General features: G+C 51.4%; 1 protein-coding gene across 1 annotated transcript; it reads left to right on the plus strand.

Annotated features, from left to right (window-relative positions):
• The first annotated feature begins 16,849 nt into the window (after window positions 1–16,849).
• On the plus strand, window positions 16,850–22,855 carry LOC116249789 (uncharacterized). The gene is made up of 4 exons (XM_031623054.1): window positions 16,850–18,044; window positions 18,150–20,389; window positions 20,474–20,777; window positions 22,773–22,855. Exons 1-4 carry the CDS (start codon window positions 16,850–16,852, stop codon window positions 22,853–22,855), a joined length of 3,822 nt encoding a protein of 1,273 aa, XP_031478914.1.
• The last annotated feature ends 1,627 nt before the right edge of the window (window positions 22,856–24,482 follow it).

A 24,482-nucleotide genomic window follows, 5' to 3' on the forward strand; every position in this document is an offset into this window, starting at 1 on the left:
GGACTTAGCTTTTGTTAACTCGTTTTCACTTGGCGCCTTTGAGATTCGAAGTCAAGACCTAAGCCGGCGGGTTGTGCCGAGCGCCTTGAGCTTTTTAGACTTTGGGTTTGGATCCGCGCATGATAATCCCGGATCATTTTCTCTTTGTATATATTGTATTGGATCCTTTGTAAGATCATCTAAGAAATTGAATTTTGGCTCATTGCGAGTTTTGGCTCTCTCTCCTCTTCGAGGACTCCATCTCTTCGACCCCCTCTCTCTACCCGAGTTAGGAGCGTCTCCACCCCTAGAATCCCCTTGCCCCCGTCGTCCGTGTTGACCTCGGCCTCAAGGAAGACAAACCAGGTGGATCCCTTCCCACCGGCGGTGATCCCTCCTCGTCCACGTTTGCCTCTACGAAGAAGATCAACAGCCCAAACATTGGTGCCTTCCACTTGAACACGAAGGAGAAGAAAGGCTGAGTTCGGCACAAGAGAAGATCGAAGTCCCCAAGGCTTCGATTCGACGGCTTAACAAGGTTAGTACTCGGATCATTGAACTCTTCCATTCGGCTTGGAGTTGTTCGCTTCCGGAGCCTCACCCGCGACCTAGGCCCCTTGCTCGGCATACCCGAGTGACTGGTTTGAGGATCTACGGTGCCCCTCCCTTGGTGCACTCTCTTCCCCGCTTGGAATCGGTTTTCTATCCGTAGGAACCAACCCAAGCCACCCCTCACGGTTCACGACGGCTGCCTCAACAAAAAGATCACTTCCACCGTCGGCTCCAAATTGAAGTTGGCAAGAAATCCAGCGGCTTGAAGGACTCAAAATCACGGTTCAATATCGAGGTTTGAGCCTCTAAACCACTTCATTGGAATCGCCTCTTCGTGCTGATCAACATAGTCAAATTTGGGCAAATTCGGCCCGTGAGAAGATAGAAATCGCCTCGGCCGGAAATCTAGTCGGAGCTAAGACGCCGCTGCAACTTCCGGCGTCAACCATTGTTCCCGGCATGAAGGACAGTCCTGCCCCTCCGCCACCGAAGGCCCCTGCAGATTCGAGAAGGGCACCAGCGTCATTTGGACGAGGAGCTAACCCTAGCCGCGGCGCGTGAAGAACCGCGTCTTCCTTGGCCGCCGGTCCCGATTTGGTAAGTCTCCCTACCGCGCATCCTGGCCCTCCGTTTCTACACGTGTCCCACATCTGTTAACCCGCGTCCTACCTTGTCCTAGTAGCTTGCCATCTGTCCTCACCAGCTAACCTAGTCCCCTCCGAGAATCCCTCTTGGATCACGAGCTCCCATCTCGCACTTGTCACCTCCGCCACCTTCCTTTTTGGCATATTTTCCCTTGCGTCAAACCCTAACGCCTCAGCCCTCCATCGCGCCACCTGTCCGCATCTCATCCATCTCGCGCCCAGTCATCCGCCTACGTGTCTGCCACCTGCCCCACCAGGTCCCACTTGGAGCCTCGCCCAGTGCACGCGGCTGCCACCTCACCTAACCGCGTGCCACCTACACCCGAGCGTTTTGGCAAGTCCCTCGCCGCGCGCTCCCCCTTCCCGTTTTCTCGCCTACCTCCTCTACCTTCATCTCAACCCTAATCCGCAGCTTATCTCCACCGTTCGTTGCCTCCACGTGTCACCCATCCACCGGAGAGAGAGACTCGAAGAATCTCGAGTGCCACCTCCTTGATTGCCTAATCTCCTTAGCAATCAAGCTCGATCTCTTCCTACCTTCTAGGAAAGTGATCGCCACCTTCCTCTTACTCGCTAGCCTTTCCCCTAGCGAGCTACCCTTGACCGTTGATCTTGCCATGTGGCAAGACCCGACGCACTCACCTGGCTAGACCGCCAAGACCGAGCCCACCTAGCTAGGTCAACCTCACGCGTCATCCAACCTAGGAGTTCACTACCCACATTTGAACCGAACCCACTTGACCTTAGGACTTAGTCAACCCTCTGACTTTCCGTCTTAGCCCACTAGGTCAACCCTCCAGTTTGACCTAACCCTAGTCATCTCGAGCCTACCTCGAGATTGCCCGAACCCACTTCACCCGGACCCATCACTTGGTCCAGTAGTCAACCTACCTTCTAGAACCCACTACCGCACTCGGTCTCTCTTGACCAACTTCCCCGAGCTTAGGCTCAGCCCTAGCCAAACCGCATTGGCCTACCATCGTAGTTAGAAACCCTAACATCCCTCCTAAACCTCATCTCCCCCTCGGCCTACCCCGACCTTAACCTCCCTTAACCAGACCGACACTACCCTTCTAGAGCCCAGTCGTTGCCGAGCCCAGCCAGCCTTAGTTAGGATTAGGCGTAGCTGTTCCGTCGGCCACCCTCGTGGTCGACTCTCTTCCGTCGGCACCCAGCCGACGCCCGTGGCCGAGCCACACCCGAAGGAAGGCAGGTAGGCGTTGCCGCTTCCGGCACTCGCCCCCCTCGTCACTCTGCCGAAGTACGTGTAGCAGCAGCAGCGGCATCGGCGCACTCCGACGCGCGCTTCCCGCCGTCCTTCCGTCTGCGCCGTCGGCACCCGTCACGCGGCCAGCGTCGGCCGAGCCATCTTGGTCAGCTCTCTCTCTACGCCAGCATCGTCGGCGTCCAGCGGCAAACAGGCCGTGCGCTTCCCGCCGGTCTCCGGCCCTTGCAGCAAGCTCCGAGGAGGCTCGCCTCAAGCGGACTTCTTTGATTCGTAGCTGCAATATCCGAGGCATGGTCTTAGCCTCGGATCCCTCTCGGGACAGCCAAGGATTCGCCTTGGCCGGTATCATCTCCTTAACCCCCTTGTAGCTTCGGGTGGGAGTATTTGCTTTTGCATTAGGGACTCGTTAGTTTGCTTTTTGCTGTTTTAGCCCGGGCTTAGACCCATCGTCCATCACGTGGTACCTCGGAGGCCGTAGGCCAAAGACACGACCACCGCGGGCCTAGCCGTCCTATTTGGGAAAGGGCGTGGTTTGTTCGTTAGTTGTGGTTTGTTTGTGGTTTGTGTGTGAGTTGCGAGTGATTATTTGTATCGAACGCGCTTGTAAAGCCTCGCATCCGGGTTTAGTTTGATTGTAGTAGGATAAGCCTTAGTTAGGTGTTTTGGTAAAGGGTTAACCCGCACTTGTATTCCATTACCTTGGGATTTTTGCGCCGGGGTCCTGTCCGGCCGGGTAGGCCTTGTAATTAATTTGCTAGGATTTTTGGTTTTTAGATTACCTCAAGGAGACTTGGGAACTAGGACTCGTGCTTGGTTCGCGCTTTCTAGCCGCAACCGGGTGAGTGCCTAACAATTGGTATCAGAGCTACCTTGGGGTACATTCCGTTGGTTTGAGCACCCGAAGACTGAAGAATCGGCTTCACCAAAGGCAGCTTGTTCGGTTTTCTTGTCAGAGTGCAGATTAGGCAGTGGTTTTCGTGTTGATATTTCGGTTTTCAGTCAGTAGACGGATTCGGTCTTCTAGTGTTCACGGTTTTCGTATAATAGTGTAGTTCTAGGCTTCGCTTGCTCTCTTTTAGCAAGTGTAGGGCTGTACGCCTTGTACACCCAAGGGCAGCCAAGCTTGAGGTGCGTCGCCGAGACACCAGGCGGGTGTGGCGATTTAGGCTCCTTGAGCCCGGCCGAGAGCGAAGCGGGACTGCCGAGGCGCTAAGGCGTAGCGCGGCAGTAGGCGGGCCAACCCGTCTCCCTTGCCTTAGAACGCACGCGGCATCAGCGGCAGCGGCAGCGTGCAGAGGGCAGAGTCAGTCTAGTTAGGACAGCGTAGCTTAAGAGTGGCAGCGTTTCAGTTTTTGGATTTTTAGGTCAGCGTAGTTTAGGACTAGATACAGTGTTGCCTTGGCGGTTTCAAGCCATCCAAATGGCTAAATCCAAGAAGAACCTCAACGTTGAGGAAGGCACCGCCGATGAGGGCCAAACCGAGGCACCTCATCCCTCTGAATCCGTAGAGATTCAAGAACCCCTTGCCGGTCGCATCCTACAACTAGAGCGGGATTTTAACCGCTGGAAAAGAGAGATGCACAACATGGACCAGCAACGAAGAAATGAGGCCGTCCGTAGAGAGGAAGAACAACAACGTGAAACCAATGAGATGAAGGGCATGCTTAAAGCGATTACAGCCCACCTCAACATTGGTACAGATCGACCCACCTCGGACCCCTCCACATCAGGTCGAGACAAGGGCAAGGGTAGATATGTGGAAGCGGACACCCATGACGCTTCACATTTAGGCACCCCTCGTGAAGGTGCCGGAAGGGGCAGAATGCACCCACCGCCGGATCGCAGTCAACAAGAGATGCGAAGTTCCTTCCAACAACAACGCTTTGGAAATCATAGCCAAAGCCGAAGCTTTTATGGCTCGGAAGGAGAGGAGGGTGAATCTCCTCAAAGAGAAAGAAGAAGAACCCACTCTCGTCAAGAAGAGAGGAGAACCCCAACCGTTAGATACGAATTTCCTAAGTTCAATGGGGAAGGATTGCGAGAGTGGCTCTTCATGGCAGAGCGTTACTTTGTTTGTCACCACATCCCGGAGGAAGAATGGATAGAAATCGCGGCCGCCAACACCACGGGCGAAGCCACGACCCAATATCTCTGGTTCGATCACAAAACTAGAGATCCAACTTGGGAGAAGTTCAAAGCGAGCTTCCAACTCCGATTCGGTGAATCCACCTATTTGGATTACGACGAAGACTTGAAGAAGTTAGTCCAAAGAACGACCGTGCCAGCCTACCACAAAGAGTTCATCCGTTTGGCTAGCCGAGTCCAATGGACCGAGAAGGCGCTAATTGGAGCCTTCAAAGGGGGATTAAAACAAGAGGTTGTCCTCGAAATGAAAGTCCAGAACTACGACACCCTCGAAGAAAGCTTTGCCATGGCGCGAATATGTGAAGAGCGCCTAGAGGAGAAGCGAGCCTTGAAAAGGACTCGCAAGTTTGACAAGCAGAAGAAGAAACCGGCGTTCTCTTCTAGCTCACGGCCTAGGGGTAATGAATCAACTCCCTACCCACCTCGATGGGAGTTCATGGCCGACACAAGATCTGGTAGGAACCCCCCTACCTGCTACCTCACAGCGAAGCAAATTGAAGAGTATAGACGAAAAGGTTTATGCTATCGTTGTGAGGCCAAATGGGATAAGAACCATCAATGCAAATCCTTCTTCCATGTGATGGTGGTTAGTGATCCTGAATACAGCAGCAGCTCGGATAGTGACTCATCCTCGAGTTCACCTTCCAGCTCTAGCTCCTCTTCTGAGGAAGAGGTGGGAACAAAGAGAAAGGCCAAGAGGCCGGAAAAGGCAGAAACGAAGAAAGAGGAGGCTCCAAAAGCCGAAGGCAAACCCGAGGAGGGTGAGTCTCTTCACACCATGCAAGACCCCCACAAGCCCAACGCCATGCGAGTATTTGGGCGTATCAACGGGCAAAAAGTTTTGATTTTGCTTGATTGTGGAGCAACTAATAACTTCCTAACCGAGGAAGCGGCTCAAAGATGCAATGTTGCCTTGCAACCAAGTAAACCCCAAACTATTGTCGTGGGAGGGGGCCACCGGCTGAAGTGCATGCACGAGGTTAAGGACATGGAGGTCACCATCAAGAAACGCACCTTCAAAGTTGACTCGTTGGTCATACCCTTGGATGGAGTCGACTTAGTCCTAGGCATGTCTTGGTTCTTATCGTGGAAAGATATCCACTGGGACGTCAAGAATTTCTCTATGACGTTCATTCCAGAGCTTGATGGGGAGCCCATCACGTTGCAAGGACTAGCCAGCACGACAAGTCCTACGCCGCCCTGCGTTGCCTCGACCAGGAGCAGCCCGCTTGCTGGGTCCTTACGCTAGCTACAGATGTTCCGGGATCGGATGAGACAATTGAAGAACCGATCCCACCCTCAATTCAGAATGTATTGAATGAGTTCCCGGAAATATTTGCGGAACCAAAAGGCCTACCACCTCAAAGGGCCTATGACCACCGCATAGTACTCACGCAAGGAGCTGAGCCTGTAAACGTCAGGCCTTATCGGTATGGGCATAGTCAGAAGGCGGAAATTGAACGCCTCGTAAAAGAGATGCTCCATGATGGTATCATCCGTCCGAGCTGTAGTCCGTTCTCTTCTCCAGTCCTTTTGGTGAAGAAGAAAGACAACACATGGAGATTTTGTATAGACTACAGAGCATTAAACGAGGTGACCGTCAAGGATCGGCACCCGATACCGGTTATAGATGAGTTGTTGGATGAGCTCGCCGGTGCCACAATCTTTTCAAAGATAGACCTTCGTGCCGGCTATCATCAAATAAGAATGCAAGACGAAGATATCTCTAAGACCGCTTTCCGGACGCACGATGGGCATTACGAATTCTTAGTAATGCCATTTGGTTTAACAAACGCACCAGCCACCTTTCAGAGGTGCATGAACGACGTGTTTCGAGAGCACCTACGCAGTTTTATCTTGGTCTTCTTTGATGACATCCTCATCTACAGCAAGAGTGAGGATAAGCATCGGGAACACTTGAGCATAACGTTAAACATACTGAAGGAGCATCAGCTATTCGCGAAGATGTCCAAGTGTAGCTTTGGACAGTCTTCGATTGGATATCTCGGGCACATTGTGTCACGAGAAGGGGTTCGGGCAGACCCCGAAAAATTGCAAGCCATGGAGAAATGGCCACTGCCCAAAGATTTAAAGGGTCTACGAGGCTTCCTTGGACTCACAGGGTATTACAGGAGGTTTATACAAGGATATGGAATTATCGCACAACCTCCAACCCAAATGCTGAAAAAGGGAGCTTTTCAGTGGACAGAGAAATCTAGGGTCGCATTTGACAAACTCAAATCGGCCTTGATGACCGCTCCAGTTTTGACACTCCCCGACTTCACTAAGACCTTTACCATTGAAACCGATGCATGTGAAGTTGGCGTTGGGGCCGTACTCGGCCAAGAGGGTCATCCCATCGCATACATGTCGAAGGCCCTAACCAGTAGGGCGAAACCTCTCTCAACGTATGAGAAGGAATTGCTTGCCATTGTAATTGCGGTGGAGAAATGGCGTCCCTATCTGATTGGACGCAGATTCATAGTAAGGACCGATCAGAATAGTTTGAGATACATGCTTAAGCAACGTGTATCCACCCCCACACAACAACGCTGGTTAGCTAAGCTTTTGGGGTACGATTTCGAGATCGAATACAAGAAAGGTCCTGAAAATAAGGCAGCTGATTCCCTATCACGCCTTACCGAACAATTCATGACACTGTCAGTGGTGGAAACCAACTTATGGGTACGATTGGCCAACGATCAAGATAATGACCAATCGACCAAATTACTTAAGGCTGCAGAAAAGCAGAATCCGGGTTCCATCCCTTTACATTCGGTAAAAGGGGATCTTCTTTTTAGGAAGGGTCGGGCTGTTGTCCCTCCTAATTCAGAGCTGAAACGAGAGCTTCTGCAGCACTTCCATGACTCGCCTGCTGCAGGACACGAAGGGGTCGCTAAGACCGTGAGTAGAGTCAAGGCCCAGTTCTGGTGGCGAGGACTGAAGGCCGATGTGCAAAGATACATCCGTCAGTGCAAGATTTGCCAAAGGGAGAAATATGAGGCAATCAAGCCTCCAGGTCACCTAAATCCACTCCCAATTCCTACAAGACCATGGACGGATATCACCATGGATTTCATTGATGCTATGCCTCGCTCAGAAGGAAAAGAGGCAATACTAGTTGTGGTTGATAGGCTGTCTAAATACAGCCACTTTGCACCATTGCCACGGCTGTACCAAGGGCCAATGGTGGCTCACGTCTTCCAGGAGTACATTGGAAAGCTCCATGGGATGCCTCAGACGATAATCTGCGACAGAGACTCAATTTTTATGAGCGCGTTCTGGAAGGAGTACATGAAGACGTTAGGGACAGAACTTCGGTTCAGCACTGCCCATCACCCGCAAACCGACGGGCAAAGCGAGATTGTAAATCGGTCTCTCGAGACTTATCTCAGATGCTTCGCGGGAGAAAGACCTAATTCATGGGTCAAATACTTACCCTGGGCCGAGTGGTCTTACAACACGAGTTGGCACTCGTCGGCAGGGATGACTCCCTATGAGGCAGTCTACGGTTTTCCACCTCCAGCCATTCCAACTTATGAAGGAGGTAGCGCCTTAGAGGATAATGTGGACTGCGAACTGCGCACCAGAGAGGAGGTCCTTAACTCCTTAAAACAGAATTTGATTAAAGCGCAGAATCGAATGAAGCAAGTCTACGATAAAGGTAGACAAGACCGAGAGTTCGAAGAAGGGCAGTACGTATGGTTGAAGAGGCTTCCTCTGAAGCAGAAGTCTCTAATGGGGCAGCCATACTCGAAACTTCTGCCGCGTTACTATGGGCCATATCCCATATTACAGAAAGTCGGCAAGGCCGCATACCGATTGGGAATGCCCAGAGAGGCACAAGTCCACCCTGTGTTTCATGTCTCTCGCTTGAAACCACATCAAGGCGAGATACCGACTACCGTGGAACATGTGCCGGACCAATTGCCGACGCCTTACAGAATTTTAAAGCACAGATATACGAGACGGCAAGGCAGAACAAGACATGAAGTATTGGTCGAGTGGGAAGGCCCCGACCAAGGAACCTCTTGGGAAGAATTTGGGTCAGTTGCTCATCGTTTTCCCTTTTCCAGCGCTCGAGGACAAGCGCAAGGTAGGGAGGGGGAATCTGTTACGGACCTACCAGATGGTCCAGACCCAGGTGAGGCTGAACAGCCCGAGCCAAGCACTAGACGAAGGAGAGCGTCAGAATTATGGGCTCGGTCTTTGCAGCACTTAGCCGAAGAAGATCCCAAGGAGGCTAACGAAGCACCCGGTCAGGTTGCAGTGGGAGGAGCGGGAGGAGCAGCCAAGTCCGCAACGGTGCTTGAACAGGATGAACCTCAGGGTCGTACTGAACCGGTTGTAGAACTCACCAAGCGTAGGCTAGACGCACCCAAATCGAGTTCAACTTTCTCAACCCGCGAGGTCGTCTAAGACCAAGGGTCTTAAGCGAATGGCTCGGTCAACCAGACCGAGCCCTTACACCAAAAGGCGAAGTGAGGGCGTTAACCCTCACGAGGTCCCCCTCCTTGGGCTCGCAAGGTTCAAGGAGTTGTGTTAGCACTTAGGCGTTTATTTTAACTTTAGGACTTAGCTTTTGTTAACTCGTTTTCACTTGGCGCCTTTGAGATTCGAAGTCAAGACCTAAGCCGGCGGGTTGTGCCGAGCGCCTTGAGCTTTTTAGACTTTGGGTTTGGATCCGCGCATGATAATCCCGGATCATTTTCTCTTTGTATATATTGTATTGGATCCTTTGTAAGATCATCAAAGAAATTGAATTTTGGCTCATTGCGAGTTTTGGCTCTCTCTCCTCTTCGACCCCCTCTCTCTACCCGAGTTAGGAGCGTCTCCACCCCTAGAATCCCCTTGCCCCCGTCGTCCGTGTTGACCTCGGCCTCAAGGAAGACAAACCAGGCGGATCCCTTCCCACCGGCGGTGATCCCTCCTCGTCCACGTTTGCCTCTACGAAGAAGATCAACAGCCCGAACATTGGTGCCTTCCCCTTGAACACGAAGGAGAAGAAAGGCTGAGTTCGGCACAAGAGAAGATCGAAGTCCCCAAGGCTTCGATTCGACGGCTTAACAAGGTTAGTACTCGGATCATTGAACTCTTCCATTCGGCTTGGAGTTGTTCGCTTCCGGAGCCTCACCCGCGACCTAGGCCCCTTGCTCGGCATACCCGAGTGACTGGTTTGAGGATCTACGGTGCCCCTCCCTTGGTGCACTCTCTTCCCCGCTTGGAATCGGTTTTCTATCCGTAGGAACCAACCCAAGCCACCCCTCACGGTTCACGACGGCTGCCTCAACAAAAAGATCACTTCCACCGTCGGCTCCAAATTGAAGTTGGCAAGAAATCCAGCGGCTTGAAGGACTCAAAATCACGGTTCAATATCGAGGTTTGGGCCTCTAAACCACTTCATTGGAATCGCCTCTTCGTGCTGATCAACATAGTCAAATTTGGGCAAATTCGGCCCGTGAGAAGAGAGAAATCGCCTCGGCCGGAAATCTGGTCGGAGCTAAGACGCCGCTGCAACTTCCGGCATCAACCATTGTTCCCGGCGTGAAGGACAGTCCTGCCCCTCCGCCACCGAAGGCCCCTGCAGATTCGAGAAGGGCACCAGCGTCATTTGGACGAGGAGCTAACCCTAGCCGCGGCGCGTGAAGAACCGCGTCTTCCTTGGCCGCCGGTCCCGATTTGGTAAGTCTCCCTACCGCGCATCCTGGCCCTCCGTTTCTACACGTGTCCCACATCTGTTAACCCGCGTCCTACCTTGTCCTAGTAGCTTGCCATCTGTCCTCACCAGCTAACCTAGTCCCCTCCGAGAATCCCTCTTGGATCACGAGCTCCCATCTCGCACTTGTCACCTCCGCCACCTTCCTTTTTGGCATATTTTCCCTTGCGTCAAACACTAACGCCTCAGCCCTCCATCGCGCCACCTGTCCGCATCTCAGCCATCTCGCGCCCAGTCATCCGCCTACGTGTCTGCCACCTGCCCCACCAGGTCCCATTTGGAGCCTCGCCCAGTCCACGCGGCTGCCACCTCACCTAACCGCGTGCCACCTACACCCGAGCGTTTTGGCAAGTCCCTCGCCGCGCGCTCCCCCTTCCCGTTTTCTCGCCTACCTCCTCTACCTTCATCTCAACCCTAATCCGCAGCTTATCTCCACCGTTCCTTGCCTCCACGTGTCACCCATCCACCGGAGAGAGAGACTCGAAGAATCTCGAGTGCCACCTCCTTGATTGCCTAATCTCCTTAGCAATCAAGCTCGATCTCTTCCTACCTTCTAGGAAAGTGATCGCCACCTTCCTCTTACTCGCTAGCCTTTCCCCTAGCGAGCTACCCTTGACCGTTGATCTTGCCACGTGGCAAGACCCGACGCACTCACTTGGCTAGACCGCCAAGACCGAGCCCACCTAGCTAGGTCAACCTCACGCGTCATCCAACCTAGGAGTTCACTACCCACATTTGAACCGAACCCACTTGACCTTAGGACTTAGTCAACCCTCTGACTTTCCGTCTTAGCCCACTAGGTCAACCCTCCAGTTTGACCTAACCCTAGTCATCTCGAGCCTACCTCGAGATTGCCCGAACCCACTTCACCCGGACCCATCACTTGGTCCAGTAGTCAACCTACCTTCTAGAACCCACTACCGCACTCGGTCTCTCTTGACCAACTTCCCCGAGCTTAGGCTCAGCCCTAGCCAAACCGCATTGGCCTACCATCGTAGTTAGAAACCCTAACATCCCTCCTAAACCTCATCTCCCCCTCGGCCTACCCCGACCTTAACCTCCCTTAACCAGACCGACACTACCCTTCTAGAGCCCAGTCGTTGCCGAGCCCAGCCACCCTTAGTTAGGATTAGGCGTAGCTGTTCCGTCGGCCACCCTCGTGGTCGACTCTCTTCCGTCGGCACCCAGCCGACGCCCGTGGCCGAGCCACACCCGAAGGAAGGCAGGTAGGCGTTGCCGCTTCCGGCACTCGCCCCCCTCGTCACTCTGCCGAAGTACGTGTAGCAGCAGCAGCGGCATCGGTGCACTCCGACGCGCGCTTCCCGCCGTCCTTCCGTCTGCGCCGTCGGCACCCGTCACGCGGCCAGCGTCGGCCGAGCCATCTTGGCCAGCTCTCTCTCTACGCCAGCATCGTCGGCGTCCAGCGGCAGACAGGCCGTGCGCTTCCCGCCGGTCTCCGGCCCTTGCAGCAAGCTCCGAGGAGGCTCACCTCAAGCGGACTTCTTTGATCCGTAGCTGCAATATCCGAGGCACGGTCTTAGCCTCGGATCCCTCTCGGGACAGCCAAGGATTCGCCTTGGCCGGTATCATCTCCTTAACCCCCTTGTAGCTTCGGGTGGGATGCTTTTGCATTAGGGACTCGTTAGTTTGCTTTTTGCTGTTTTAGCCCGGGCTTAGACCCATCGTCCGTCACGTGGTACCTCGGAGGCCGTAGGCCAAAGACACGACCACCGCGGGCCTAGCCGTCCTATTTGGGAAAGGGCGTGGTTTGTTCGTTAGTTGTGGTTTGTTTGTGGTTTGTGTGTGAGTTGCGAGTGATTATTTGTATCGAACGCGCTTGTAAAGCCTCGCATCCGGGTTTAGTTTGATTGTAGTAGGATAAGCCTTAGTTAGGTGTTTTGGTAAAGGGTTAACCCGCACTTGTATTCCATTACCTTGGGATTTTTGCGCCGGGGTCCTGTCCGGCCGGGTAGGCCTTGTAATTAATTTGCTAGGATTTTTGGTTTTTAGATTACCTCAAGGAGACTTGGGAACTAGGACTCGTGCTTGGTTCGCGCTTTCTAGCCGCAACCGGGTGAGTGCCTAACACAACCGGTGCACACCCAGAGGCGGACCGGTCGGCCCAACCCAAAATCCAACTACGAGCTTTTTAACTGCAACAACTTAAATATACGCTATTGGAGCTGGAATTACCGCGGCTGCTGGCACCAGACTTGCCCTCTAATGGATCATCGTTAAGGGGTTTAGATTGTACTCATTCCAATTACCAGACTCGAAGAGCCCGGTATTGTTATGTATTGTCACTACCTCCCCGTGTCAGGATTGGGTAATTTGCGCGCCTGCTGCCTTCCTTGGATGTGGTAGCCGTTTCTCAGGCTCCCTCTCCGGAATCGAACCCTAATTCTCCGTCACCCGTCACTACCATGGTAGGCCACTATCCTACCATCGAAAGTTGATAGGGCAGAAATTTGAATGATGCGTCGCCGGCACGAAGGCCGTGCGATCCGTCGAGTTATCATGAATCACCAAAACATCGAGCAAAGCCCGCATTGGCCTTTTATCTAATAAATGTGACCCTTCCAGAAGTCGGGGTGTGGTGCACGTATTAGCTCTAGCTTTACTACGGTTATCCGAGTAGCAAATACCATCAAACAAACTATAACTGATTTAATGAGCCATTCGCAGTTTCACAGTCTGAATTAGTTCATACTTACACATGCATGGCTTAATCTTTAAGACAAGCATATGACTACTGGCAGGATCAACCAGGTAGCAACACATCGACAACGTCAGAGGCCCCGGCCACAAAAGAACCGATAGCTACCGACGGTCAATCATCGTTTCGTTTTCGACATCACTGCGGACGACGTTTTAGGAAGAACAGCATTAAAAAACTGCCCACCGGCGCCCGAAACGTACTGAGAATCCATAAAGCCGACGTAACGACAGAAATAACCAACGATCAGCACAAAAGCTGAGAGGCCAAAAGCTGCATGCCCAAGCCCTCCGCACACCATGCGGATGGGCTGCGTTAATGTCCTTAACAAGACGGCGTTCCACCAAAGCGGCAGCAATACAGAGACCAAACGTAGGGGCAAAACAAACTTAGCGTCAACCACACCAATATAACAAGCACATCACCCAAACGGTTCATGGCAAACCAAAACAGCCATGACGCCGATGGGAGACTGATACGGGTCAACCTGCAGAGTGGCCTAGGGTAGCCACAGATGTCGCTGAGAGCAGCCAAAGGGCGCGGGGCCAAGCCGCCCTTCATGCGATTAAGGCCCTACAAGGCCAAGATGACTCAAGGCTGAGTCAAAAGGAAGGCGTAGTGCAGCAGGTGCAGACCTTACAAACTGAACATGCTCAGCTTAGAATCGATGCCGAGGGAGGAGCGGGAGGAGAGGCAACGGCTCTAAGCGAGGCTCTTGAGGGCCAAGGCGAAAGGGGTCAAGTCCGAGTCCGTTCTAGTCCAACCTAGGTCTTCGCTATACTCATGCACTTAGGGTCAGCCTAGGGCGAGCCTAGGCGAATTTCTGGTCTGAACCAAGGCCCACAGCGTGCGGGCTAAGGAGAGGACGAGTTAGGGTCGAGACACTAAGTCTCGAGTTCGAGTTTGCTTGCGTTTTCTTTGATTTTAGAGTGCGCATTTGCTTTGGTAATCAATTCCGTTTTGGATTTTGATTTTGGGTTGGATCAATTGTTTAGATCCGCTTTTTAATTCAGTACTATAAATATTTAGGATTCTTTTGGATCTGCATGCAAAATTTGAGAATAGAAGTTCATTTGTCAAGTGCCTTTCTCTCTCCTCACGGCTTGATCTCTCTTTTCCCTTTGCGCAATTCTTCTACGCGCGCCTCTTGTCATTTCTCTTCTCTTGAACACATTTGGGAATGTCGGCAACCATGGTGAGATTTCTGAAGAAGATCTTCAATCCAGCGGGTATTTCTTCTTTCTATGCCTAAATCTCTTTTCTCTTCGCATCCACTCGCCCAAGGAATCGACGGCTCGAAGACTCCTCTTGCTCCGGCGTGAAGAGCTCTCCACAAGACCACGGCTTACCCCAAGGGATCAGCAACGAACTAGTGCAGCCAACACTCCCCACCGTGAAGGCTTGAGGCTACTCGTTCCCGGGAAGGCTCGTCATCTTTTAGGCAACTAGAAGGTGAGGGCAGACGACCAAAGGCTTCCGATTTGAGAGGTTAGTGCATTCGTTTAAGAGTTGAAATTGTGTAACGCCGTTGTATCGATTTGAGTTGAGATTCTGCCATTAAGGGGCTACTGATGTTCACGGTTTCAGCCAAGAGGATCACTGGTTCACTTAGGAAGAAGCTCTCCCTAAATCGGTTCTTACGAGTCACAAGGGAGACTCTTAGCCGATAGCAAGGATCTCGCAATTTCGAGGGTCTTTTCCTTCGATTTTCAAGTATCATTTCATGTGTTAGTTTATGTTCTTGCGCCTGTTAGCTTGCTGTGTGAAAAAGTGAAAAACAGAAAGAAAAACAGAAAAAGAAAGAAAGAAAAGAGGCGAGAATTGAAAAAGAAAAAGAAAATTAGAAGCGCCCAAAAGAAAGAATCATGAATGTGGCAAGCTAAAGGCAATTCGGTTCAAATTAGTGTCTCGCCGGAATCTGAAATTCCCGGCCACTGCTGCTAACATTCCGGCCAGTTTTCTGGAATATCCGGTGAGCATTTGGGGGTAATCTCAGGCCGATCTCCAGCAGGCTCGATCTGCACTAGAATATCTCCAAGGATCTTGGTCGCATTTGGGGAGAAACCGCGTGTGGCGTGGAGGAGCTCCTAGGTGACGCCACCTAGCCGCCGGTGCATTTGGTGAATCAGCCTCGTTCCTACAAAAGAGGTAAGTGGATCTCCAGCTTGGGCCATTCGCCATCTCCACCCTACGCTTAGTCCATGTGGCAAGCATCGGGACACTTAGAGAGATCCTAGGATTGGAGTAGGAAGTGACGCACATTTGGTGGAGCACTAATTCGCCACCTCATAAAGTGATTTTCTAGAATAGGAATCCCAGCTAGATAAGTTAGGATATCCCCCAACTTCGTAGGAAAGCAGCCTCATCCAGTTGCCACTTGCCCCTCACTCAGCCTAGTCCCCACATTTGTTGTGCCACTCACCTAGACACCTCACCAACATCCCTAGCCTCTCTCCTACGTATTAGGGAGATAGCCCTTCTAGAACGCCACCTAGCCTAGAATCTTGGAGGACAATCCTATCAAGGAATATTCTCCATATTCTTAGCCAACTCTACCCTACCCAATTACCCCGAGCTTACCCGAACTTACCAAGTTACCACTTGCCTTTCCATTTCCATTTTCTCATCTACCCTAAACCGAGCCACTCAAACCTACCCTAGCTACTTTGTAGGAACCCTCATTTGAGTCCCTTCCCTACACCCGGTCAACCTAAGACTTTGACCGTAGGACCTACCTAGCCTACTCTACCTATGACCTAGCTCGCTGGCCAAACCTAGCCCGGGCCCACCTGGTCCCACCTGGTCCGAACCCACTCAGTCCAAGTCCCGCGCCTAGTTGGTTTCAACCTTAGCGCCAAGGAAGACCGCGGCATTGCTAGCCGCATCCTTGAAGTCTTTGGAACCGGCGGGCCTTGATCCAGCATATTCCGGCGACCTCCGGCCACCTCCGGTCACCTCTGCTCTTTTTCTGGCGACTCTCCGGCGTGGATTCCAGAAGGTCCCCCAGACATCCAGCAAGGCGTTGAAGTGCTCCTAGGCGATTCCGGCGGGGTGATCCTACTTCACGCGTCTCTTGGAGTGGCTTGTCTTCACGCCCGGCCTCTTCCTTTTGGAGTTCAGCTCTGCATCAGCCCCGTTCTTTCGTGTTGCTGATAGTCCTCGAGTGTGGAATCTCAACTCGAGGCTTTTGACTACTTAGCCAAGCTAGCCTTGGCCGGTACACTCTACTCCTCTCTTTAGACACGCGGGAGGTAGCACTTATTTCTGCATTTTGCTTTCAGCCCGACCGTGAGGTCGTAGTTGTGCATAGAGGGACCTCCGCGGCACTGCGCCAAGGACACGACCTCGTGCCAGCACTAGCCTCCTACGGGTGGGTGTGGTTTGTGCGTTTAGGCGTGGTTTGCATGGTTTGCTTGAGTGAGTTTGAGTGATTTTTAACAAATGTATCGCTTCCGCTTGTATTAGCCTCACATCTCTTAGATTTGTGTAGTAGGTTTTGCTTGGGTTTGGGTATAGCCTCTCTTGTATTCCGCTACCTATCCGAGATTTTCTAAGTCGGGGTCCTGTCCGACTGGGTAGTGTCTTTGTTTTAATTTGTCTAGGAAGTCTTCTGGTTGGTCCAAGGTGATCGTGGGGGTAGGCACGGCCGTTGGTTTCAGACTTAGGTCGGCCACGGGCAAGACCCTACCAATTTGGTATCAGAGACTCCTTGGAGCAGCAGCAAGCAAGTACAGTATCGGCATTTTGGATTTTATACAGGGCAGAATACAGCTGGAATTCTTGTCAGTGTCAGAGTCAATGGTTTTCAGCTAGTCGTGTGATTCTTTTAGACGTTTGGATTTCTGTTTTTTTTGGACTTAACCATCGCAATGGTTAAGAAGAAGCAAGTCGTGCCCGAGGCACCAGATGTAGAGGCGGAGACCTCAGCCAATGAGGAACAGCCATCTACTGAGATGGAGGTATACGCGGTGGAAAGAATGGTTCACATCGAAAATGAGGTTCTGAAAATCCGCCACGAGATGAGCGACTACAAGAAACAACTTTCTAAGCTCAACGAGTTAGATGAGATCAAGGAGATGATGAGAGTCATGACGGCCAATCAAGAGGCCCTTAGGAGAAACAACCCGGATCCCCCACAGCCCCACGTTGATAAGGGCAAGGGCATACTCAATGGACCGCCCAATGTTGGTCCTAATCCCTTCCATTCGCAAGCCGGCCCTAGTAGACCACCACCCGGGGGGAATAACAGCAATAATGGAGGTTTCCAAGCACAGCCCACCAACCTCAACAACTATCACGGTGGGCATCATAACTCCTCGCCTGAGTGGGAGAACCGAGAGCCTTATGGACCCCAATCCAGCCAGTATAGGTCCAGATTTGGAGGCACACAGTGGGAGAATATTAATTCAGATCGTAGATGGGGTGATAGAGGAGACCGTGAACCACCTTCTTGGGAGCCATATAGAGAGTGTCAGGCAGCGCCAAGAAACCAACCGAGGATTCCTATGGTTCGCATTGACTTCCCTAGATTCAATGGCAAGGAACCCTTAGATTGGATTTTTCAAGTGGAGGAGTACTTCACATGTCAGATGATTCCAGATGAAGAATGGCTTCAAACGTCCATTCTACACTTCGATGGCGAAGCTAGGAGATGGTATCGTTGGCTCAAGCTCAAGGAGCCAGTCAATACGTGGGGAGAGTTCAAAGAAGCTCTCATGCTCAGATTTGGTGAGTCTTCCTATGTAGATTACGACATCGAGTTGCGTAATCTAAGACAAACCGCATCCGTTCAAGAATACCAAGCCAAGTTTGAGAATTTAGCAAGCATGGTTGATTGGACACCCAAGTCCCTCATTGCCGCATTTGTTGGAGGATTGAAGGAGGAAATTCAAATAGATATACGGGCTGAGCCTAACACGGAGTTGCGGAAGTGCTTTGCCAAAGCACGTTCCATCGAGGATAGGCAAAGAAAGAAACAAGCCTTGTACCGACAATGGAGAAACCCCGAAACCGTCCGTGTGAGGGAGATCCCTCAACTGCAAAAACTCCTTCCAGCCCCTCCGCGTAAAGAAGAACCTAAACCCGCTTTCAAGGGTCGAGCACCTCCTGTACTAACTCGGGAAGAAAGAGAAGAGTTAATCAAGAACAAGTAGTGTTTCTGGTGTAAAGAGAAGTGGGACCCTACGCACAAGTGCAAGCACATTCGAGTCTACACGGTTTTGGATGGTGACGCCGACGATGAAGGGGAAGAAGACCAATCCCCTACGATCGAAGAAATAGAGGAATTGGAGGCCCGAGAAGAGCCTCAAGAGCAGGAAAGGCCACCTCCTGAGGGCGCTTGTCATACCATGACAGACCCTAACCGACCGGATGCTATGAGAGTTATAGGGCAAACTGGAAAGAGAAATGTTCTGGTTCTTTTGGATTCGGGGGCTACTCACAATTTCGTGGGTGACCACCTCGCTCAGGAATTGAAGTGTACCATCGAAGAGCACCCAACTCTTAAAGTACTGGTGGCCAATGGTGAGTGCCTCCCTTGCACTCGCAAGTGTGCAAACGTAGAGCTCGTGCTTCAGAAGATCCCTTATACAGTCGACTTGCTAGTTGTCCCTCTACCCAGCGTAGATATCATTCTTGGAGTCAAATGGCTCAAGACCTTAGGGCGAATTTGGTGGGACTTCTCTACCATGGAGATGTGCCTGCCTAAGGAGGGTGGAGGAAAGGAAGTAGTGCTAAGGGCAGTCGATCCTAGTTTGGCACCCAAGGCAGCGCTAAAGGCTATAGCAGTCCAGAGACCAGCGGCTTGGTTAGTTTCAGTGGCAGAGGAAGTTGTCGCTCAAGAAGGATCAGAAGAGAGAGTACCCGAGCAGATTCAGAAAGTGTTGGATGAGTTCAAGGATATATTCGAAGAACCTAAAGGACTCCCTCCACCTCGATCATATGACCACAGGATAGTGTTGACCAACGGCACAGAGCCGGTTAACGTACGCCCATACCGCTATGGGTACGCTCAAAAATCAGAAATTGAGCGATTGGTCAAAGAAATGCGAGAAAGTAATATTATTCGGCCTAGTTCTAGTCCCTTCTCATCACCAGTCCTTCTCGTCAAGAAAAAGGACAACACATGGAGATTCTGTGTGGATTACAGGGCCTTGAACGAAGCTACTGTCAAGGATAGGCATCCAATTCCTGTTATTGATGAACTCTTGGATGAACTATCTGGAGCTCGCATATTCTCCAAGTTGGATCTCCGGTCAGGGTACCACCAAATTAGAATGTATGAGGAAGACATTTCGAAGACGGCATTTCGTACCCATGACGGCCATTATGAGTTTTTGGTCATGCCGTTTGGACTTACGAACGCGCCCGCGACATTCCAACGATGTATGAATGACGTGTTTCGTCAGTTCCTGCGTGACTTCGTGTTAGTCTTCCTTGATGACATTCTTGTGTACAACCAGTGTATTGAACAGCATGTCGATCACCTTCGTACAGTGTTGAGAGTATTAAGGGAGAATACCCTATTCGCGAAAATGTCCAAATGTAGCTTTGGGCAGACTTCTATTGGGTATTTGGGTCACATCGTATCACATGAGGGGGTCAGAGCCGACCCTGAAAAACTCCAGGCCATGGAGCAATGGCCCTTGCCGAAGGACCCACGAGGCATGCGGGGATTTTTAGGCCTCACGGGGTACTATCGCAGATTTATCAAAGGCTATGGTTTGATCGCTTCTCCCTTGACGCACATGTTAAAAAAGGGGGAGTATACATGGTCTGAGAAAGCAAGAGAGGCCTTTGTCAAACTCAAGGCCGTTATGATGAATGCCCCAGTACTTGCTCTCCCTGATTTCTCTAAGGATTTCGTGATTGAGACAGATGCTAGTGACGTTGGCGTCGGTGCAGTTCTGAGCCAAGAGGGCCACCCAATTGCGTTTATGTCTAAAGCCCTCACAGAGCGGGCCAAACCCTTTTCCACCTATGAAAAGGAGCTTTTGGCAATAGTCTTAGCAGTAGACAAGTGGAGGCCCTATCTGATTGAGCGAAGATTTGTGGTGAGAACGGACCACAGCAGTTTGAGGTACATGGTAAAGCAACGCGTCTCGACTCCTATCCAGCAGAGATGGTTAGCCAAACTCCTTGGCTACGATTTCACAATAGAGTACAAGAAGGGAACCGAAAACTCTGCTGCGGACTCCTTGTCACGCATGCCAGAGCAACTCAAAACTCTTTCTGTGATCGAGACCGATCTTTGGGATAGACTAACTCAGGAGCAAGATCAGGATCTAACTCTCAGGCTCCTCAAGCAGTCCATACGCCAGAATCCAGAGTCTATTCCCCACTATTCGTTAAGAGGAGAAATACTCTGCAAGAAGAGACGAGCCTTTGTACCTAAGAACTCGCCTCTCAAGGTTGAACTACTCAAACATTTTCATGACTCGAGCATTGCTGGTCACGAAGGCATGGCTAAAACTATGGGGCGCATTAAGGCACAGTTTTGGTGGGAGGGAATGAAAGCAGACGTGAGGGATTACGTGAAAGCCTGCCCTACCTGCCAACGTGAAAAATATGAGGCCATCAAGCCTCCAGGGCACTTGAACCCTTTGCCCATACCGGATAAGCCATGGGAAGATGTATCAATGGACTTCATTGATGCAATGCCCCGAGCTGAAGGGAAAGAGGCGGTGTTGGTCGTGGTAGATCGCTTAACCAAGTACAGCCATTTTGTGGCCCTACCTAGAAACTACCATGGACCAATGGTTGCTAATGTTTACCAATATCACGTTGGAAAGCTGCATGGTATGCCCAAGACCATTGTCTGCGATCGGGACTCGATCTTCCTCAGTGCTTTTTGGAGGGTGTATATGAGAATGGCGGGTACAGTGATCAACTTTAGCACCGCCCATCATCCTCAAACAGATGGGCAGAGCGAAGTAGTCAACAGGACACTGGAGACCTATTTGAGGTGTTACGCCGGAGAGAGACCCAACACATGGGTCAAATATTTATCTTGGGCTGAGTGGTCCTATAACACCAGCCTCCATTCAGGAACCGGCATGACTCCCTATGAAGCCCTGTATGGTTGCCCGCCGAGTTATGTCCCGAGGTATGAGGTAGACACAGCAAGAGAAGATGAGGTCGATGTTGCCTTGAGAAACAGGGATGACATTCTAGCCACGCTCAAAAGAAACATCCAGAGGGCCCAGGCTAGAATGAAAAAGGCGCATGATAAGGGGCGTAGAGACAGAGAATTTGAGGTAGGCGACATGGTATGGTTAAAGAGGCTGCCCATGAAGCAGAAATCTTTGCTAGGACAGCCCTATTCGAAGCTTCTGCCAAGATACTATGGGCCGTTTCGAGTTCTTCAGAAGATTGGTAAGGCAGCCTATCGCATAGCTTTGCCACCTACAGCCCTTGTCCATCCAGTATTCCATGTCTCTCGGTTGAAGCCGCATCACGGGCCAGTACAAGAGCAAGAGGAACCATTACCCGATGTTAGCCAATGCCCCTATCGAATCCTAAAGCACCGATGGGTCACTAGAGATGGTAGAGCCCGCCACGAGGTTTTGATTGAATGGGAAGGAATCGATGGTGGTACCTCCTGGGAGTTGTTTGACAAGGTAAAATTCCAATTCCCTACAGGAGCTTGGGGACAAGCTCCATCTCAGGAGGGTGAATCTGATACGGGTCAACCTGCAGAGTGGCCTAGGGTAGCCACAGATGTCGCTGAGAGCAGCCAAAGGGCGCGGGGCCAAGCCGCCCTTCATGCGATTAAGGCCCTACAAGGCCAAGATGACTCAAGGCTGAGTCAAAAGGAAGGCGTAGTGCAGCAGGTGCAGACCTTACAAACTGAACATGCTCAGCTTAGAATCGATGCCGAGGGAGGAGCGGGAGGAGAGGCAACGGCTCTAAGCGAGGCTCTTGAGGACCAAGGCGAAAGGGGTCAAGTCCGAGTCCGGTCTAGTCCAACCTAGGTCTTCGCTATACTCATGCACTTAGGGTCAGCCTAGGGCGAGCCTAGGCGAATTTCTGGTCTGAACCAAGGCCCACAGCGTGCGGGCTAAGGAGAGGACGAGTTAGGGTCGAGACACTAAGTCTCGAGTTCGAGTTTGCTTGCGTTTTCTTTGATTTTAGAGTGCGCATTTGCTTTGGTAATCAATTCCGTTTTGGATTTTGATTTTGGGTTGGATCAATTGTTTAGATCCGCTTTTTAATTCAGTACTATAAATATTTAGGATTCTTTTGGATCTGCATGCAAAAATTTGAGAATAGAAGTTCATTTGTCAAGTGCCTTTCTCTCTCCTCACGGCTTGATCTCTCTTTTCCCTTTGCGCAATTCTTCTACCCGCGCCTCTTGTCATTTCTCTTCTCTTGAACACATTTGGGAATGTCGGCAACCATGGCGAGATTTCTGAAGAAGATCTTCAATCCAGCGGGTATTTCTTCTTTCTATGCCTAAATCTCTTTTCTCTTCGCATCCACTCGCCCAAGGAATCGACGGCTCGAAGACTCCTCTTGCTCCGGCGTGAAGAGCTCTCCACAAGACCACGGCTTACCCCAAGGGATCAGCAACGAACTAGTGCAGCCAACACTCCCCACCGTGAAGGCTTGAGGCTACTCGTTCCCGGGAAGGCTCGTCATCTTTTAGGCAACTAGAAGGTGAGGGCAGACGACCAAAGGCTTCCGATTTGAGAGGTTAGTGCATTCGTTTAAGAGTTGAAATTGTGTAACGCCGTTGTATCGATTTGAGTTGAGATTCTGCCATTAAGGGGCTACTGATCTTCACGGTTTCAGCCAAGAGGATCACTGGTTCACTTAGGAAGAAGCTCTCCCTAAATCGGTTCTTACGAGTCACAAGGGAGACTCTTAGCCGATAGCAAGGATCTCGCAATTTCGAGGGTCTTTTCCTTCGATTTTCAAGTATCATTTCATGTGTTAGTTTATGTTCTTGCGCCTGTTAGCTTGCTGTGTGAAAAAGTGAAAAACAGAAAGAAAAACAGAAAAAGAAAGAAAGAAAAGAGGCGAGAATTGAAAAAGAAAAAGAAAATTAGAATCGCCCAAAAGAAAGAATCATGAATGTGGCAAGCTAAAGGCAATTCGGTTCAAATTAGTGTCTCGCCGGAATCTGAAATTCCCGGCCACTGCTGCTAACATTCCGGCCAGTTTTCTGGAATATCCGGTGAGCATTTGGGGGTAATCTCAGGCCGATCTCCAGCAGGCTCGATCTGCACTAGAATATCTCCAAGGATCTTGGTCGCATTTGGGGAGAAACCGCGTGTGGCGTGGAGGAGCTCCTAGGTGACGCCACCTAGCCGCCGGTGCATTTGGTGAATCAGCCTCATTCCTACAAAAGAGGTAAGTGGATCTCCAGCTTGGGCCATTCGCCATCTCCACCCTACGCTTAGTCCATGTGGCAAGCATCGGGACACTTAGAGAGATCCTAGGATTGGAGTAGGAAGTGACGCACATTTGGTGGAGCACTAATTCGCCACCTCATAAAGTGATTTTCTAGAATAGGAATCCCAGCTAGATAAGTTAGGATATCCCCCAACTTCGTAGGAAAGCAGCCTCATCCAGTTGCCACTTGCCCCTCACTCAGCCTAGTCCCCACATTTGTTGTGCCACTCACCTAGACACCTCACCAACATCCCTAGCCTCTCTCCTACGTATTAGGGAGATAGCCCTTCTAGAACGCCACCTAGCCTAGAATCTTGGAGGACAATCCTATCAAGGAATATTCTCCATATTCTTAGCCAACTCTACCCTACCCAATTACCCCGAGCTTACCCGAACTTACCAAGTTACCACTTGCCTTTCCATTTCCATTTTCTCATCTACCCTAAACCGAGCCACTCAAACCTACCCTAGCTACTTTGTAGGAACCCTCATTTGAGTCCCTTCCCTACACCCGGTCAACCTAAGACTTTGACCGTAGGACCTACCTAGCCTACTCTACCTATGACCTAGCTCGCTGGCCAAACCTAGCCCGGGCCCACCTGGTCCCACCTGGTCCGAACCCACTCAGTCCAAGTCCCGCGCCTAGTTGGTTTCAACCTTAGCGCCAAGGAAGACCGCGGCATTGCTAGCCGCATCCTTGAAGTCTTTGGAACCGGCGGGCCTTGATCCAACATATTCCGGCGACCTCCGGCCACCTCCGGTCACCTCTGCTCTTTTTCCGGCGACTCTCCGGCGTGGATTCCAGAAGGTCCCCCAGACATCCAGCAAGGCGTTGAAGTGCTCCTAGGCGATTCCGGCGGGGTGATCCTACTTCACGCGTCTCTTGGAGTGGCTTGTCTTCACGCCCGGCCTCTTCCTTTTGGAGTTCAGCTCTGCATCAGCCCCGTTCTTTCGTGTTGCTGATAGTCCTCGAGTGTGGAATCTCACCTCGAGGCTTTTGACTGCTTAGCCAAGCTAGCCTTGGCCGGTACACTCTACTCCTCTCTTTAGACACGCGGGAGGTAGCACTTATTTCTGCATTTTGCTTTCAGCCCGACCGTGAGGTCG

Source organism: Nymphaea colorata, chromosome 3 (genome assembly GCF_008831285.2).
Source record: "Nymphaea colorata isolate Beijing-Zhang1983 chromosome 3, ASM883128v2, whole genome shotgun sequence".
Taxonomy (NCBI): domain Eukaryota; kingdom Viridiplantae; phylum Streptophyta; class Magnoliopsida; order Nymphaeales; family Nymphaeaceae; genus Nymphaea; species Nymphaea colorata.

Coding starts and splice junctions, on each gene's coding strand:
- LOC116249789 (XM_031623054.1), top strand. CDS start 16,850: ATGGTTAAGAAGAAGCAAGTCGTGCCCGAGGCACCAGATGTAGAGGCG. Junction 18,045..18,149: donor ACTCCTTCCAGCCCCTCCGC/GTAAAGAAGAAC, acceptor TCTGGTGTAAAG/AGAAGTGGGACCCTACGCAC. Junction 20,778..22,772: donor TCACGTTGGAAAGCTGCATG/GTATGCCCAAGA, acceptor TCACGGTTTCAG/CCAAGAGGATCACTGGTTCA.